Source organism: Scylla paramamosain, chromosome 25 (genome assembly GCF_035594125.1).
Source record: "Scylla paramamosain isolate STU-SP2022 chromosome 25, ASM3559412v1, whole genome shotgun sequence".
In the NCBI taxonomy this organism is placed as follows: Eukaryota; Metazoa; Arthropoda; class Malacostraca; order Decapoda; family Portunidae; genus Scylla; species Scylla paramamosain.
This window is the reverse complement of record NC_087175.1, coordinates 19,772,644-19,790,892: the sequence shown is the minus strand read 5'-3', so window position 1 is coordinate 19,790,892 and position 18,249 is coordinate 19,772,644. Positions and strand designations below refer to the sequence as shown.

At 37.7% G+C, this 18,249-nt stretch overlaps 1 protein-coding gene across 1 annotated transcript in view; it reads left to right on the top strand.

Moving 5' to 3' along the window:
• The window catches only part of LOC135113389 (zwei Ig domain protein zig-8-like), a gene marked incomplete at its 5' end in the record, with an annotated part of 94,132 nt that overhangs the window by 28,783 nt on the left and 47,100 nt on the right, over nucleotides 1-18,249 (top strand). Inside the window, one exon of the mRNA XM_064028645.1 lies at nucleotides 12,240-12,376. Within this exon, the coding sequence (XP_063884715.1) occupies nucleotides 12,240-12,376 (137 nt within the window). The remainder of the gene's footprint in view (nucleotides 1-12,239; nucleotides 12,377-18,249) is intronic.

Sequence of the window (18,249 nt, the reverse complement as noted above, 5' to 3'; positions counted from 1 at the left end):
TGGTAAAAATGCTGCAGTGTGTCCCACCAGAGCAGGGCACGTATTGAGAAACGCTTTGCGCTCTCACCTTTACCAGTTTCAAAATACTCTACTTGAAGTGACACAGATTTTTCAGTGCATTTTTACGGTTCAAGTGGCAGATTAACAAGATTCCTTCATTATTAACATGAAAAACACTCGTGAGAATCCAGTTAATCATGTCTGTGGCCTTTAAAAATAGTCATGGAGAGAGTGCAAAGTGTTTCTGAATACAAGTGCAGGGTGGTTCATGTTCGCTACTCCCGGCCAGCCTGCCTCACCGATTAGATTAGGTTGGGTTAGGGTAGCTGAGGCTCGGACAGCGGGAACATACACCTTTCTGATGCACACTGCTTGTTCTTCTCCTGCTGTGAGTGTCTTACTTGTTGTGCTTGTTTAGTTTTTTTTTTCTTTGCTTTTTCTTTTCTTTTCTTCCTCCTCACCCTGCTGCTTCTTGTTCTGCTGAATGTTTTACTTGTTCTACTTGTTATTCTTGGGGTTTTCTTTTTTTCTTTTCTTTCATTTCTTAATTTCTCTATTATCATTTCTTTCTTCCTTTAACTTCTTGGGGATTGTTTGTTTTTCTTTATTTTCTTTGTTAGATTATTTGTTCTATAGATCATTTTGGCTTTCTTTTCTTTTTCATTTTTTTCTTCTTCCTCCTTTCTTCCTTCAGATGTAAAGGAGGTTTGGTGAAGAGTACTGAAAGCGAAAAATAGTCAAAATATGCCAGTTTATTATTATTACTACTGCTGCTACTACTACTACTACTGCTACTACTACTCATTCTGTTTATTATCCTAGAATTACTATTTCTCCTACAATAACAACAATAACAACAACAACAACAACAGCTACTACTACTACTACTACCACTACTACTACTACTACTACTACTCCTTCCCCTCATCTATTTCAGCCTCTCCAAATCCCTCTTTCTCAGTTCCCTCAAAAATTCCATCTCCTTCCCTTCTTATCCAGCGCCTCCTCCTCCTCCTCCTCCTCCTCTTCCTCCTCCTCCTCCTCTTCCTCCTCCTTCTCCTCTTCTTCCTCCTCTTCCTCCTCCTTCCCTTCTTGCTTTTTTATTACCTTATTTTCCTTCTCTACCTTCTCCTCTTGTCATCCTCCACTTATCCCTCTTCCTCTTCTTTCTTCCTTTTCGTTCCTTTCTGTCTCCTATTTCTCGTTAACTTGAATGTATCTTGTTTCTTCCTCTTTCTCTTCCTCATTCTCCTCCTACTCTTTTTCTTTCTCTCTTTTCTTTTCCACGCTATTTTCTTTTTTCTGTTTCTTCTCTTTCTTTTCTCATTCATATCTGTCTCTTAATTTTCTCTTATCTCGAATCTTATGTACTCTATTCTTCCTCCCCTTCTCCTTTACTTCTTCCTCTTCCTTCTCCTCTCTTTGTTCGTGTTCCTCTCTTGTTGTCCATGTTGTTGTTGTTGGTGGTGGTGGTGGTGGTGTTGCTGTTGGTGGTGATGTTGTTGTTGTTGTTGTTGTTGCTTTTGCCCGTCTTCCATATTCTTTTTTTTTTCTTCTTCATCTTTTTCTCTTTCCTCCTCCTCCTCCTCCTCCTCCTCCTCCTCCTCCTCCTTCCCTTTCTTCCTCTTCTTCTCCATCTTTTTCTCCACCTGCTTATGTTCCTCCTCTTCCTCCTTCTCTTTCTCCTCGTCCTCCTCGGCCTCCCTCTCCTCCTCCTCCTCCACCTCCTCCTCCTATTCATATAATCAACTTGGTAAATCCCTAGACACCTTTCTTTATTTATGATTATTTTCACTGTTATTATTATTACCACTCTACACACACACACACACACACACACACACACGCGAAGTTCTAAGATAGTAAAAAATAAAAAAGAATAAAAAAATGTTTATTCAGTACCAAAATTCTCTCTCTCTCTCTCTCTCTCTCTCTCTCTCTCTCTCTCTCTCTCTCTCTCTCTCTCTCTCTCTCTCTCTCTCTCTCTTAGCGTCGTTGGTGACTAACACTTTCTTTCCGAGCGTGAAAAGAAAGCGGTTTGTCGACGAATAGAAAAAAAATGAAAAAAGAATCATGATATTCAATTGTTTATCTGTTTGTGGTGCGTTGTCTCTCTCTCTCTCTCTCTCTCTCTCTCTCTCTCTCTCTCTCTCTCTCTCTCTCTCTCTCTCTCTCTCACTCCAAGCTTTTGTCCTCTGTTTTCTTTTTTTCTTCGCTCTGATCTTCAATTTCCTCTCCTGTTTCCTTTTCTAAGTCCAATTTTCCTTCCTCACTATGTTCGTTTCCTCTCTGCCTGCCTGTCTGTCTGTCTGTCTGTCTGTCAATATGTATGTCGTGTATGTCACTTTTTTTTATTTAATCACTACAGAAAAGTTGCATTGACCGGAGATCTTATGCAGAAGTGTTATGGTTATTTGTGGTCAGCCGATGCAGTCACTCTAAGTCAAAAGTAGGCAGAGAAGTTGTTGAGGCAGAATGCATGACAAACTATCACTGGGTTCATGAAAGCAAATTTGGAGACCTCAACTCCCACATAAAACTGTTAGTAGTAGTCAAGATCAAGCTTTGGAACGCTTAAGATTACAGGGGGTTTAAATTTTCATTCAGTCAGACAAGTTGCTGATGCAGAATCCATGACAAGCTATTACTAGAATCATGAAAGCACATTTAAAAATCTCAACTCCCACTAAAGTCTGTTTAAAATAGTCGAGGTCAAGCTTCGAAACGTTTAAAAATACAGGGCTTTAAAATTTTCGATCAGACTGTTTTCAAAGCGTATGGAGATGATTACTCAAGTTTCCATGTATGTTTTTTTCCAGTTGATGATTCATAAAACATGGCAAATTACCCCTCAAATGACGAAAACACCTTTGAAATCCTCCATAACTTCCACAAGAGTCTGTTCTCGTGCACGTTTTCTTTACTGATGGTGTAAAATTCACGACCAACTATGAATAACATCACCAAAACGCCTCTGGAAATCTCAACATCCAACAGAGCCAGTTCAAAGTAGTCTAGGTCAAGTTGGTTTCCATTCGGACCTGCAAAAGTAATCGAGATAAACAACCCAAACTTTTAGGAATACAGATCAATGTTCCCAAGTTCGCGTGTCTTCAGGCGGCAAACTTACCGAGCCAGGATGCGTGACACTGAGAAAAAAAAAAGGTGGAGAGAATTGTTGATTGAGATGACCAACAAAAGAGACACCAACACCAGCAACAGTAATAAAGAAGGATTAGTGTTCATGTTTGTTTTCCTTCTAGCTTTTTTTTTTTCTTTTTTCATGGAATGCTGGACTTGTGTTTTGGTCACTGGACAATAGGAAGAAATGTTATAAATAGAAATCCATGTGAATATACAGTATAATGAACAAAGATCACGATTTTTTTAATAGACGAAGATAAATAGTTGAGGTGACACAGAAGGAAGAGAGATATTAGATGATAAAAACGTTAGGTTAATAATGAAAATAGATAATAATAAAGATAATACGCAATTAATGGTTAATGAAAAGATAATAAACAGAATGAATAGAAGTAGATAGTTGATAAATGAAGGTGATAATAAGATGATAAGAAGAGATGAAATGAACGAGGAAAAGTTCACGAATAAATAAACAAAATAAATACAGTAAACAATAATAGATAAAATGAAATAAAAAAATAAAAAGACATCGCATAATAAATAGAGAATAAATAGATAAGAAATGTATTGAATATGACCGAAATTATGAGATAGGATTGTGTCGAAAAAGAATGAAATTGTTAGCGAAAATTCATGTTTTACGCCCATCTCTCTCTCTCTCTCTCTCTCTCTCTCTCTCTCTCTCTCTCTCTCTCTCTCTCTCTCTCTTGTTCTATTTTAACGTATAAAGGAGAAAGATCACAGCCTGCATACAAAGAGAGAGAGAGAGAGAGAGAGAGAGAGAGAGAGAGAGAGAGAGAGAGAGAGAGAGAGAGAGAGAGAGAGAGAGAGAGAGAGAGAGAGAGAGAGAGAGAGAGAATCCCTCTTAAGAGCCACTACTCTAAAAAGAAAAGTAAAACATTAAGTTGCTGTACAAAAAAATGAACTGACATTTTTATATAATTTTTTACCCCGTTTTGCTACCTACTATTTTCACATTTCCCACTTGTCAAATCTTCCTTGTATGTCATAAATGAATGAACAAATGAATAAATAAATGACCAGATGAATGAATTTATGAACCAGTAAGACCATTCAGCGAACTTTCATGTAAATTCAAGCATGTCACTTTTTTTTTTTAATACAAGATAAGAAAAAAGGAAAAAAAAAAACAAAAAAAACAAAAAAAAAACAAGACATGTAATTATTTTCCTTGGCAAGTTACAGCCGCCACAGAGTTTCACGTATAAGTATGAATGTATAAGATGTTCACGTAAATTCAAACATGTCGTATGATACTTTTTTCTAATACAAGAAAAAGGAAAAGAATAAAACATGTATTTTCATTGGTAAGTTATATACGTGGGTGACGTTAGTGGTGTTGGGGGGGGGGATGTTGGCAGGCTCTCCCCACCCCCCAGCAGTGTATGTAATCAGGGCAGAAAACCTCGCCTTTTTATCTTCATGGCCGGAGGATTTGCGAGCCTGTGTTATAATTCTGTCGGGGAGTTTAATGCGAGGCGAGTCAACGGCGAGGGAATAAAACCTGCACAGGATGAGATAACTTCACACACACTCACACACACACACACACACACACACACATACACACACACACACACACACACTCACGCACACACACACACGCGTACCCAGTCACCCATACATACATGCATACACACGTTGCCATGTATGTTCTACGTGTGTGTGTGTGTGTGTGTGTGTGTGTGTGTGTCCATTACATTAGATATCTTTCATCTTCTTCGGCATCGCAGGCTCAGCAAACAAGTTCATTTATTAATTTCTTCTTGCCTTGTTTTACTTATTCATTTAATCTATTAATTCACTTATTTGTCCATTAAATTTTGAGTTGCAAATGCATCAAGGTCACTTTTCATGTTCCCTCGCAATCTAATACATTCTAATCTTTAATTCAGAACTAATTAGATTAAGTAACGTCCAATCATAAAGAATAAAAGTTTCACTCTTGGCATATCCTTCGTGTAGCAATTCCAAGTTAGGTTCGCGTGCAACTGAAGCTTTATACTCTTTGAAAATTATTATATCAGTCTCAATTTTCCCATAACTCAGTAATATCAGGTACCTCACTCATACTGTTCCATAGTAAAGCAAGGTAGCAGTTATATTTCGCCACGGCAAGGTAATTCACTCATATTATCAGCAGGGCAAGGCAAATCAATAACACTATCAGCAGGGCAGGGCAACTCAATCACATTATCAGCAGGGCAACTGTTTCCCTCCCGCTGCGTGCATCAAAGGTTGTATGTAACGTGTGAATTAACGAAAGGCTGTCGAGCGTATTGACAAGGGTCTGACGTGTGTCTGTCTGTCCCCCAGCACTGACATTAAAGCTGATGTTTTTCTTTGCTGAGGAAAAGAATACGTGAATACTTTATGTGCACTGGTACACATAAACTGCGCCAAAGCCAAGGATACGAAGGGACTTTTCACCGCACATTTTAACATTACCTGTAGGAAATATTAAATGAACTTATTCCTGTATGCTCTTTGAGTTTGTGTAAAGGGTAAAAACTGGAAGGAGAAAAATAGGTTTATAATTCCATACATACATAAGATCAGATTATCTATAAACTATTATTTCCTTTCAATAATTTTGCATTAAAGAACCAACGCTAAAAGTTCCTAAATTAATGCTACAATCTTTCACACGTTAGCGAATGACTTGTTTAATAAGAGCCTTAGACTGCAGCATATGAGCAGATACAATAAAATTTTCATTGTACCTTAAACAAAAGTTTACCCTCAGAATTTGTGTATAAATCTCTTCATGTATGCTCTTTGGATTTCTAAGGAAGTTAAAGTTCATTTTTTTTTCAATAGATATATAAAATAAATTTACACACATACATACATACATACATACATACATACATACATACATACACACATACAAGATCAGATAATCAGGTCATTCGTTTTCCCTCCCAATCATTCAACAAGAAACAATCACCACTACGATTTTTCGAAAAAGTGCTACAATCTTTTAGAAATTTAGACAAGGATTTTTTTTTATTAGGGAGTGAATGGTTTAATAAGAAGTTTAAGTTCTAGCAGATCCTCAGAGACAATAAACTTAACAATGCACCCTTAACAAACTTGTATTGTAAGAATTAACATATAAATCTCTCCTTCCCCTCATAATGAGCAAAAAACAATAACCCATGCGAGTCTATGAATAAGTGCCATAATTTTCGATACGTCAGTGTTCTCCAGGGAATGACTCCACCAGATCGAGACACAATGGACTCTTTAACGCACGCTACAATATTAACTGTAAGAATTATTATATTGACTTATTCATATGTGCTTCGTGGGACTCCTTTGGGTCTCTACCAGGAATATGTAGAAAACGTGTGAAAGAAAACGAGACAGAGGATTAATTTTCCTTCTCTCAGAAAACATCCTTCTAAACCTTCGATGAAGATAGGTAAAGAGAGAGAGAGAGAGAGAGAGAGAGAGAGAGAGAGAGAGAGAGAGAGAGAGAGAGAGAGAGAGAGAGAGAGAGAGAGAGAGAGAGAGGAAGGAATTGGTTCTCAAGTATAATGGTGGATGAATGTAATGAACTCAGTAATCCAGTTGTTAGTGCTAAGTCATCACTGAGCTTTAAAACAAGATTAGAAAGATTTATGGATGAGGATGATAGAATATTCCGGCTTCATATAGCTTTCCTTATTTTCTTATGTTCGTACGTTAACTTTTTCACTGGTGGACAATTTCTTTCTCTTTTTTTAACCAGCAATTTTTTTTTAGACTATTGTTGTACGACAGTCACTTGACTATTTGTGCGGCACAGAAAAGACAAAGTTAACCTGTTCTATTCCCTTTTTTTTTTTTTTCTGTATGTGCAAAAAGTTATTATTGTTATTTATTTACTTTTTTTTTATATATAGTGCTGTGAATGCTAACAAGGAGCATATACTGCAATGAAAATGTTGACTCTCCGTAGTGAAATGATTTAATGTTCCTGTTTGTATTTTGTAGTGTAGAAAAAGATAAGTTTAGTTTATTTTCTCTTTTCTGTGTGTAAACTATTTTTAACTTTTTTTTTTTTTTTTTGAGAGAGAGAGAGAGAGAGAGAGAGAGAGAGAGAGAGAGAGAGAGAGAGAGAGAGAGAGAGAGAGAGAGAGAGAGAGAGAGAGAGAGAGAGAATGCGAATTTTTACAAAGGATTACCCAAGCAATGAAATGACTAACTGTCGTAGTGAAATGATTTATTGTGTTTCTGGGTAAGGAAACACAACACTCCCTGACATAAAAACCAGCACGAAAAGCGTTGAGAGATCAGGAGTTCGTCTGATTATAGCGGTTCCAGTATTATAATGTTACCAGATTTCCCGCAACACTGAAAAATATATGAAAAAAATCACTTTCCAACTTTCCAGCTTTCCAACAAGCGTTACCAACAAATATTTTCAAAGGTATTTTTCAACGAGTTATTTCCCAGCAAACATTTTCAATGGGCATTTCAAAGTTTTTTTTTTTTCTAGAATTTCCAACAGACATTTTTTACACCCATTTCCAAAAACGCATTTAGAGCGGGCATTTTCAACAGGGATTTTCAAGAGGTATTTATGGTAAGGCACCAAAATACTAACAAGTGTCAATCAAACCAGTAACATGTCACTAAGCAGATAAAAGCTACAAGGAGAGTCAACAGTACCTCTTTAAACACACTTACCAGCACACGTTCCCTGAGAGGCATACAGGCCAAGCAGTTAACCTTTGACTATTAATGACACTTATTTAATTATTCTAAGCAGTTTTAGGAATAAAAAATAAAATAAAACACCCTTTTAAACACACTTACCAACACACGCGACCTAAGAGATACTAAACCTTTTGACTGCTAATGACTCCTATTTCAGTTGCGCTTGACAATGTTGCGAATCTTAAATGAAACTATAAACACTGGAATTAGCTTTAGTAAGGATGACACCTTTTGCCGTGAATATAAAGTCCTTCGTGCCTATAAACTTAAATAAGAGGCATATAGACCACGCCATAAACACTTTGCATGCTAATGATATTTACTTCCGTAGTGCTACACCATGTTACGAATGAAAAATTAAACTCCAAGTTCTAGAAATAACTTAAGCAAACACTGGACCGCACCTTTTTTTTGCTGTGAGTGTAGCCTTTCATTACTACACACCAAACTTTTTATTTCTCTCGTTTATATATTTCCAAATGTAAAGGAGATTAACTAAGAGTACAAAAGTAACGAAAAGCTCATTAACAAGGCTTCACCATCTTCCAGAAAGATGAATAAATAAAAGGTACAGAAAAAAAAGGCCGTAAAAGTCAGACAGTTAAATTCCCCATGTGTCTTGATGCTGCTTCTCCACAACGCCTTTACTGTACACCAAGAACCAGCCGTACGTGAGAGTCAAAGGCTCAAGGCACCACGTAAGCCTCAGAGGTACCTTTTGAGACATTCCTATTAAGCTACAGAAAGGAACACAAAGGAAGAATGAGCATCAGTCTGACTTCTAGGCCCTTATCAAACTGTTTGTGACGACGTACACTACTGTTACGAGAGAGAGAGAGAGAGAGAGAGAGAGAGAGAGAGAGAGAGAGAGAGAGAGAGAGAGAGAGAGAGAGAGAGAGAGAGAGAGAGAGAGAGAGAAACTAAACTTCATTCAGGTTTCATATAATGCAAATAGACAAGAGAATTAATAAGAAACTTGAAAACCAGTTCTTGAGGCATTTCCTGAGAGAGAGAGAGAGAGGAGAGAGAGGAGAGAGAGAGAGAGAGAGAGAGAAGAGAGAGAGAGAGGAGAGAGAGAGAGAGAGAGAGAGAGAGAGACAGAGAGAGAGAGAGAGAGTTTGTGTATGTGTCTGCGTGGCCAACAAGAGACACACACACACACACACACACACACACACACACACACACACACACACACACACACACACACACAACACACAAACGAGACACAAACTCTGGAGCCAAAGTTTGGGACGCTTGTCATCGCCAACACACGAGCGAGGAAGCTGCGTCTGGCGTGGCTTGCTTCTTTACCTCGCGGTCTTTGGTTGTGTCTCTTTGTTGTCTGAGTGACGAGTGTGTTTCGTGTCTTCAGCCTCAACTGCTTCGTCTGTTTCTGTAATCATAGTTTTTCTTAATGCTTTATCATCTCTTTTCTATTGTATTTTTTTTTTTCTTTTCATTGCTTCTTTTTACGTCAGTGTTTCGTTTATTAGTTTATTATTGGTGATGGTAATTTTCTGAACTTATTTTTTTTTTCCTATTTTGAGTTTTTTTTTTTTTTTTAATGTGCAGTCTACTTGTTGTTCGTGCGTTTAAATCAAAGTTTCGGTCCATTTGTAATCGTTGTTTTCTTAATTTTTTCACTATTTATATTTTCCCTCTCTGGGTATTCTTTCTGGTGTCTTTTATATCAATCTTTCGCCTATTGGTATTGATAATTTTCAGTGTTTTTCTTAATTCTTTACTTTTTTTTATTTTGTTTAGATTTTCTCATTGTGTGTGGCCTTCAGTTCGTCTATCTATTCATTGTTTTTCTATTCTGATTTTTTTATATTTTTTTATTAGGTGTGTTCTATTGTCCTTGCTTTTGTACCTCTTCGTTTCGTCTATTTGTAATCTTTGTTTTCTTCTTTCTTTGTCTTTTTTTTTCTATTTTGCTTTCTGGTTGTTGATTGTGTTTCCTGCCCTTTACATCAATGTCTCGTATATTTGTAATTTAGGTTTTCTTTTGGTATTTGTCTTTTCACCGTGTCATCTGCTCGTGTCTTTTGCATCTATGTTTCGTCTATTTGTATGTAATTCTTGTTTTCTGAATTCTTTATCTATTTTCTATTTTCCCTTTTGGGTGTCTTTTACGCAGTGCTCGATCTATTTGTAGTGAAAGTTTTTTATCCTTTTCTTTATTTCTTTCCTTTTCCATTTTGCTGATTTCTCTCGTTTCTGGTCTGTTCTTTGCGTGTTTTGCACAATTTTTCTCTTGTTTGTAACAACAGTTATTCTTTACGCTGTACCTGTTCAATTTTTATATTTACTTTTTTCATTGCATGTGATCTGTTAGTGTCTTTTTTTTACAGCTTTTTTTTTTTCATTCATTATGAAAATCCTCTTTTATAAATGCTTTACACTCAGCATTCCATTTGTTTTAGATTTTTGGATTATTAGCAACTAAAAATAGCACAGTTGCCATTTCAATGATTTCTGTTCTACACATGAAATTTCTATAAATTATTACTTGGCATAAAAAACACATTAGTTATATGAATAATTACCGCTGTGTATCTATTCCGGTTTGGCTAACAGGTGTTGGCAAAGCAAATTTTATAAATATTTTCAAAGCAGTTTTTTTCTAATTTTAAAAAGAAACATAAGCAGAACATACTTTCTCTCTCATTATACAAGCAAGTTATGAATAAATAGAAAGAGATAAACAGAGAGAGAGAGAGAGAGAGAGAGAGAGAGAGAGAGAGAGAGAGAGAGAGAGAGAGAGAGAGAGAGAGAGAGAGAGAGAGAGAGAGAGAGAGAGAGAGAGAAACAGGGGCTTCCCTAGTTTTCTTTTCCTCTCAATGTATTATTTTAAATGACTAAACATGGATTTATTTCCTACTTTTCTTTTTTTCAGGTTATATAACGCTAAAAGTGATAGTGGTAGTAATAATGGTGTGTGTGTGTGTGTGTGTGTGTGTGTGTGTGTGTGTGTGTGTGTGTGTGTGTGTGTGTGTGTGTGTGTGTGTTGACGAATGGAACGACAATGATAAACAAAAAAACAGTTACAGCAATGAAAATAATGATATTGATTGAGGTAATGCGATAACGTAGGTGATATTGATGATTATTGTGATATTGTTTGTTTCTTTCATGCTCCCTCTCTCAAACATCCACACTCCCTTTCACAGTCACTCTTTTCCTTCTATTTCTACATTTCTTATTCTGATTTCCTTCTTGCATACTCCCACATTTTTGCTTCTATTTCCATTTTCTTATTCTCTCTCTTCTCCCACACACACACACACACACACACACACACACACACACACACACACACACACACACACACACACACACACACACACACACACACACCTTACTTCACTCTTTTCTCACTCTCTCCTCCTTTCCTTCTTTATCTCCTTCTTATGGCATCTCTGATTCCCTCCCACACACTCTTTCCTTCTCACCACCTCCTCCCTCCATCTCTCCCTCCCATCTTGCCTCCCTCATCCTTCTTACTCCTTCTCCGTCTTGGTTTTCTTTCCTTTTTACCGCCTTTCATCTTTCACTCCTGATCCTTGCCAAGCACCCACCGTCTTCTTTCCTTCCTTCCTTTCCTCTCTTGCTTTTTTTTTTTCAGATCGCTTTTCTCTTTCCTCCTCTTTCCCTGCCTTAGACCGACACGTTTTCAATCCTTCCATATTTCACTCTTGTTTCCCTTTCGCTCTCTCCTTCTCACTCTTCTTCAATTCTCATATTCTCTTTCTCTCTGTCTCTCTATCTCCTTCACTTATCTCACATTCCCTCCATCTCTCTTTCCTTGCCTCTATTCTTTGTCTTTTGTCTCCTCTCCAACACCCTCACAGTCTCGTGTTTTATCTATCTTTCCCCGTCTTTCTTTTCTTCTCCAATTCTTCCTTCCCTCTTTCCTCAGTTGCACCATATAACTTTACTGTTGTGGGATATCAGTCAACCAGTCCCTCCTTCCCTCCTCCATTTTTTGTTCTTTTTATTGAATCAGTCAATCAATTAATCAGTCTTTCATTCATATTCCTTCTAAATCAATCCAGCAATCATTTAATCAATCAGTCAACTCTTCCTTCCTTTCCACTTTCTCTAGTTTCCCGTTTTTCCTTCCCTCATCTTTGATACTTCTAAATCAATCAATCAATCAACTTTTCTCTTCTTGTCAAATTTTAACTCTACTCTCTTTCTCCCCTATTTTTCTCTCCTCCTTGACTCTTCCAAATCAATCAGCCAATCAAACAAGTGTTCCCTCCTTGCTGGTTTCTCCCTTCACTTCCTTCCTGCCCTCTTTTCCTTTCCCCGTATCATTCACCCAATCAGTCAGCCAGCCCTCCTCTCCCTTTCGCCAGATTCGCCCTCAACTTCGAGCAGCCCAACGACTGGCGGCTGAGGATCCGCTTCGTGCAGCGGCGTGACGAGGGCAGCTACCAGTGCCAGGTGTCCACTCACCCGCCGCTCATCCGCACCATCCACCTGCAGGTCGTGGGTATGTGTCTGAACCTCACCTGAACTAACCTGACATAACGTAACATAACCCATCTTAACCAAGCTAACCATACATCTGCAGGGGGTGGTGTGCTTTTATGACCTTACTAGCCTTACTCAACCTAAATATTCACCTGCAGGTAGTGGGTCTAACCCTTACCTGACGTAACTTCACATGACCTAATATATCGTAACCTAACCTTGCATCTATAGGAGGTAGCTGTATTTTGTGTCCTGACTTAACCTAACCTATCCTAAATATTCACCTATACCTCTCCACCTACACTGTGCAACTTACCTGACGAAGAAATCTAACGTGACATAACCTAATATACTATGACCTAACCTAACCACACATCTGGAGCAGGTAGATGTGTTTTGTGACCTGACATGGCCTAACCTAATCTCAATATTCACCCATAGGTAAAAGATGAGTGTTCACATCTGACTTGACCTAACCTAACTGAACCTAACACAACATAACCATTCATCACTCACACCTTCGCATACACAGTCGGTTAGTGTGAGGACTTTGTAACCAGCAGGAGGGAGGTGGTGAAGGGAACAAGAGCTAAGGAATGAGTACTTTATTAATGACTAGTTTCGACGAAGCTTCTACTGCGAAATATAGTCCTCTAAAGAAGCTCCTGCGAAACTAGTCAGGGATTAGGTACTTGTCTTCCTTTCACCACTTGCTATTTGACACATCATTCCTTCATTGCTAACCACTCTGAGTTATCTTTTCTTGTTCCACAGCCACTTCAAAACATACGTACTGGCTAGAAATTTCAAAATCAATTCTTTTAATGATTTTTTTTCCTTGTTAATGCTTATAAAGATTTCTTACATTACTTCTAGTGCTGTGAATTATTGCATGTTACACTATAAGGGCTCATTTGGATTAGATAAGATTAGATTCAGATTAGATTACATCGTTCATTAACCACAAATTTATACCATCATGCGTAATTTCAAACATATTCGTGTAAAGAACCTACTTAGAAACAAGTCAGGAATAAAATATTTTTCTTCCCTTCTCTCTCTCTATATATTAGATTAGATTAAATAGCATTAGATTAGCGTCAGATTTTACTGTTCGCTAACCACAACTTCCATCATACATAACTTCAGACATACTCGTCTGAAGAAACTCCTGCGAAAGTAGTCAGGAGAAAAGTAGTAGTCATTCCCACATTATATTATATTAGATAAAATTACTTTGTATTCAGATTGCAACAGACTGTTCATTAACCACAACTCCCTGTCATCGTGCAGAGCTTCATATTCCTCTAAAGAAGGCCACAGTAAAACTAGACATGAATAAAGTACTCATTCCTACATGAAATTAAATAAGACTATATTCAGATTACACCAGATTGTTTGTTAACCACAACTCTATGTGATCATGCGTACCTTCAAACATATTCGTCTGAAGAAGCTATTGCAAAAAGTAGTTATGAATAAAGTACTCATTCCAACATTAGATGAAATTAAATATTACTAAATTCAGATTACAGCAGACTGTTCGTTAACCACAACTCTATATCATCATATATAACTTCAAACAATTGTCCATTAGTTACACGGAATAGTAAATACGGTAAAACGAGTCAAATTAACAGACCCAGTTAAAAAAAGCATAAAAATTGTGAAGCAAAGCACTGTAAAATACATACTAACCAAACTGTACTCCAGGCCGTTAACAATAATTATGAACTGTAAACTAATGCACATCATATTTATTTACATTCAACTGGAGGCTTTTAATATTCCATGAGTCACTTTCCACATTAACTCTAAAAGCAGACTGCTTGATAATAAGTCCTGAGTCATGGTGGATAACGGTGATGGTGATGGTGGTGGTGGTAGTGGTGGTGATGGTGGTGGTGGTTGTAATGATAGTAGCAACAGTAGAAGGATTGGTGGTAGTGATGGTAATAGTTGTACTGATAGTGAAAATGGTGGTGGTGGTGGTGGTGGTGGTGGTATTATTATTATTATTATTAGTTAGTAGTAGTAGTAGTAGTAGTAGTAGTAGTAGAAATCGGAAAGAACATTTAGTCAACAACAAAACGATAAATCCACACACACACACACACACACACACACACACACACACACACACACACACACACACACACACACACACACCTGCCCCAGGAAACCTGTCTCGATAGAGTCACTAAACTATGCATTTTGTTTACTGTACGCCGTGTGTTTTATGCCTTTCACTGCTTGACAATTCCTCCTGCAATCAACAACAAGTTTTTACGCACTAATTTTTTGCACTAAACTCGCTTAAATATTTCTGTTGTCAAAAAAGAAAAAATACAAGTAACCCCCCGATCTCTCTCTCTCGTCTCTGCTTCCAGTCTTTATAACGCTGAGAAATTAAGTAGATATCTATAGCAGTAAAAGAGTTAAAGAGACGCTGAAGTTGAGGTTTTAACATAAGATTCACGTCAAATTCACAGGACTAGATGTAAGTTCGTCGACATTTTTCTCATCATGGAGGTGCCTATGACAAAGCACACTCCTATCAGTAAGTTAAAGCATATTACTCCAACCACTATTCTTATAACGCGAACGTAACCTATTCAATATTACGACGAATTAAAAACAAAAACTTTCATAATTCACATATCATCAATCAGGGAAGAGTAAATGAATATATAATTGTACTGAATGAGTAACTAGAGATCTTTAACCAATTTGATTATGATATATTGCATTGAAAACATGCCCTCTTATGACAACGTAACGGTATCCAATAATAACGTTCATTGTAAAGTAATCAGATGTATCATAAAGGTATAATTGCATTCTATGAGAGTTTAAATATGACTTTTAACCAACTAATCTCGACATATTATCCACTTCATATAATTATGTGATGATACTGTAACGGCATCCACTAATAACGTGAATTGCACAGTAATTACATGTATAACTATTTTTTTACGTAGAAGCTAATTACCTACAGACATGCATACAGTCAAGCTGCTACCTACGAAACCAAGTGTACATCTAGTAAGTGTACCATGCACGCTATTATTGGCCACCGTTACATCACCAATCAAACAAGACTGGTACGGTATTGGGAAAGTCAAGTAGGTTTCCATGGGACACCTGAAGCCTCGTACAGTGACGGTCAGAAGTCAAGAATTCAACCACTCTCATTTCCAATATACTTCGTCTCCTCCCTCAGACTTTGCTTCTATAATTTCTTTGATCAACTGGCTTAATTTGAGAGAACACGCTAAGAACAGTAAAAAAAAGACTGTGACACGTAAACAAACTAATTTCGATTGTATTTTGTTTGGCTCCCTTGGGTCAGTAGCTGGGTGTTGAAAGAAGACAGCAAGTGGATCAAAGGAGTTAAAATCGAAGGAATATGCTAAGAATACAAAAAAAAAAAAAAAAGGTTTGGAATAACTTGCCACTCATTTCCATCACATGTTGTCTCTCCCTTCAGCCTTAAACAGCCTTGCGTTCCTTGATCAGCTGCCAAGTACTGAAAGAAAGTCGTGAACAGATGAGAAGACTTAAAATTGAAGAAACACGCTAAGAGAGGTGAAAAAAGGATAGTGTTATGTGAACTGCTCATTTCCATTATGTTGAATCTCTTTCTCTAATCTTAAATGGTGTAGCTTTCTTGGGTCAGCTGTCAAGTATTGTCAGGAGGAAGTGAGCACATCAGAGGAAATGAGATTGAGAGAACACCGGAAGATAGCGAAAAAAAAAAAAAAAATAGACATGTGAACAAATCAGAGTATTTGAAACTAAGAGAATACGCTAAAAATAAAGAAAACAATAAAGGAACACGTAAAAAAAAAAAAAAATGTAACACGTCAGCAGATCAGTAGAGTCCAAATCGAGGGAACGGGCTTAAGACTTGAGAAAAGACAAGCTGAAGATACTGAAAATATACTGCGACATGTGAACAGACTTCGCACGGTGACTGAGACTCCTCGCGTGCCAGTAATTGTCTTATTGTCGAGTTAAGTGAAGGACACGGTGCTACTGATGGCACTGCTGCGTGAAGGATGACTCGTGCATGCAGTGATATCATGCAGTGTGACAAATATTCCACCTGTCCAGTCTGATTAACCTCCTCAGCAAGACCTTGAACTTCCTGCTTGTCACGACTCACGGAAAGCTCTTGAGATTAACGTGAATTAGTGTCTTATTGTCTAGTGGCCCGGTGCTAGCAGGGATTAAGAAAGGTAGTTTTATGTACAAGAGTGAGAGGTAGAGTTGAGAACTACTTGTTTGTCAAGACTCGCGGAATGTGTTCAGATTAGCGTGAATTACTGTTTAGCTGTCAAGTTTCCAGGTGGCAATGGGGACGAAGAAAGATAGTTTTGATATTAAGTACCGTATTTCGTGGAGAATAGGTTGAGTTGTAAAGGCTAAATGTTTAGGCAAAAGACTGGGGCTTCATCTAAACACAAATATCAGATTTCTTGTGTCGAAAATTCAGAAATCCAAACGTGAGAGAAAGCACCAACAGCAACTCATGGCTCTAGGACTGAAATATTTACTTACTATGGCCATTAAACAAGACAAATCTTTACCATTTACTTATTAATGAAGAGATGTGCTGTATCCCTGGCACAGCGATTTTCAACATTTATCTGCCAGAGTCTAGCAGATAAAGCTCATGAATATATGACAGACTATTTGACTTCATATTGTAACACGAGTGGGAGCCTTATCACTTGTCACAGTATACTGAGATCAAGGTCCAGTGTCTGGGTGATAGTGGGGCTGAAAGGAAAGGTAGTTTTGATAAATACATAGCAAGAGCGAGAGGTACAGAGAAAGGTAGAGAAGGGACGCATCTGTGTACTCATTACTAGAGAGACGAGGCGCGGAGATGTAAAGATATTCAGTTTTTATACCAAGTAGATTACATACCTAACAACGGAATGAGACGTAATGACGAGAATGTACGTGTTTATTGAATGTAGACTAACCGGTCATATTCAGAAAGACTGCTCGATGACAACAATACAACGGACGGCAGTATAATGACTGACCAAAGAAGGCAACAAAACGTTAACATAAGAGGCCAAAAAAAGCTGGTATATTCTGTGACGATATTTGCATTATACCCGTGCAGTTCTTTACATGTATACCATTCAGCCTCTGCAGCACCTACAGCGTTGCATGGGTGAAAGGTCGACGCCCTCTCTCATTTCACACATTTAAATATTTCATCTCTCATTTTTCTTTTATTTCCTGCCCACCGTAGCTCCCAGAAATTTCAAAAGATTCAAAATTCCTACAAATATCAATATGCACGATTTAAGTAACCCTTCCATCTCAATTAAATGTGCAGCAAGTTTGGAGTACAATTCTGAAACTCAAGTCCCAAGACACTTCTTCAATTATGGATAATCCTTTTTTTTTTTTTTTTTGCTTTAGAGATTGGCACTTCAGTGGGCCTCTCTCTCTCTCTCTCTCTCTCTCTCTCTCTCTCTCTCTCTCTCTCTCTCTCTCTCTCTCTCTCTCTCTCTCTTCCATTTTGTTGTCCTTGATCGGAGCCCCTTTTACACATACAAAAAAAAAAAAAAAAAAAACAGGAGCTCAACTTTTTGGCACAAACATCTATTTAATCCTTCCTCCTTGTACTACTACTCCATCAAGCGTCAGTCATCCATCAATGGCCATCAGTGATAGAGATTACTCCTATGTATTACCTTCTCTACTAAGACCTGGAGTCAATCAGTATTTATCCTTCAGTGACAGAGTCTACCATTCGGGTGACTCCTATCCATTCACTTCCCTACTTAGAGCTCGAGTCAATCAATACTGACGCTAAACAGTCTCTCCCTTTCGTGACAGCGGCCTCACCTTACCTTACCTTAC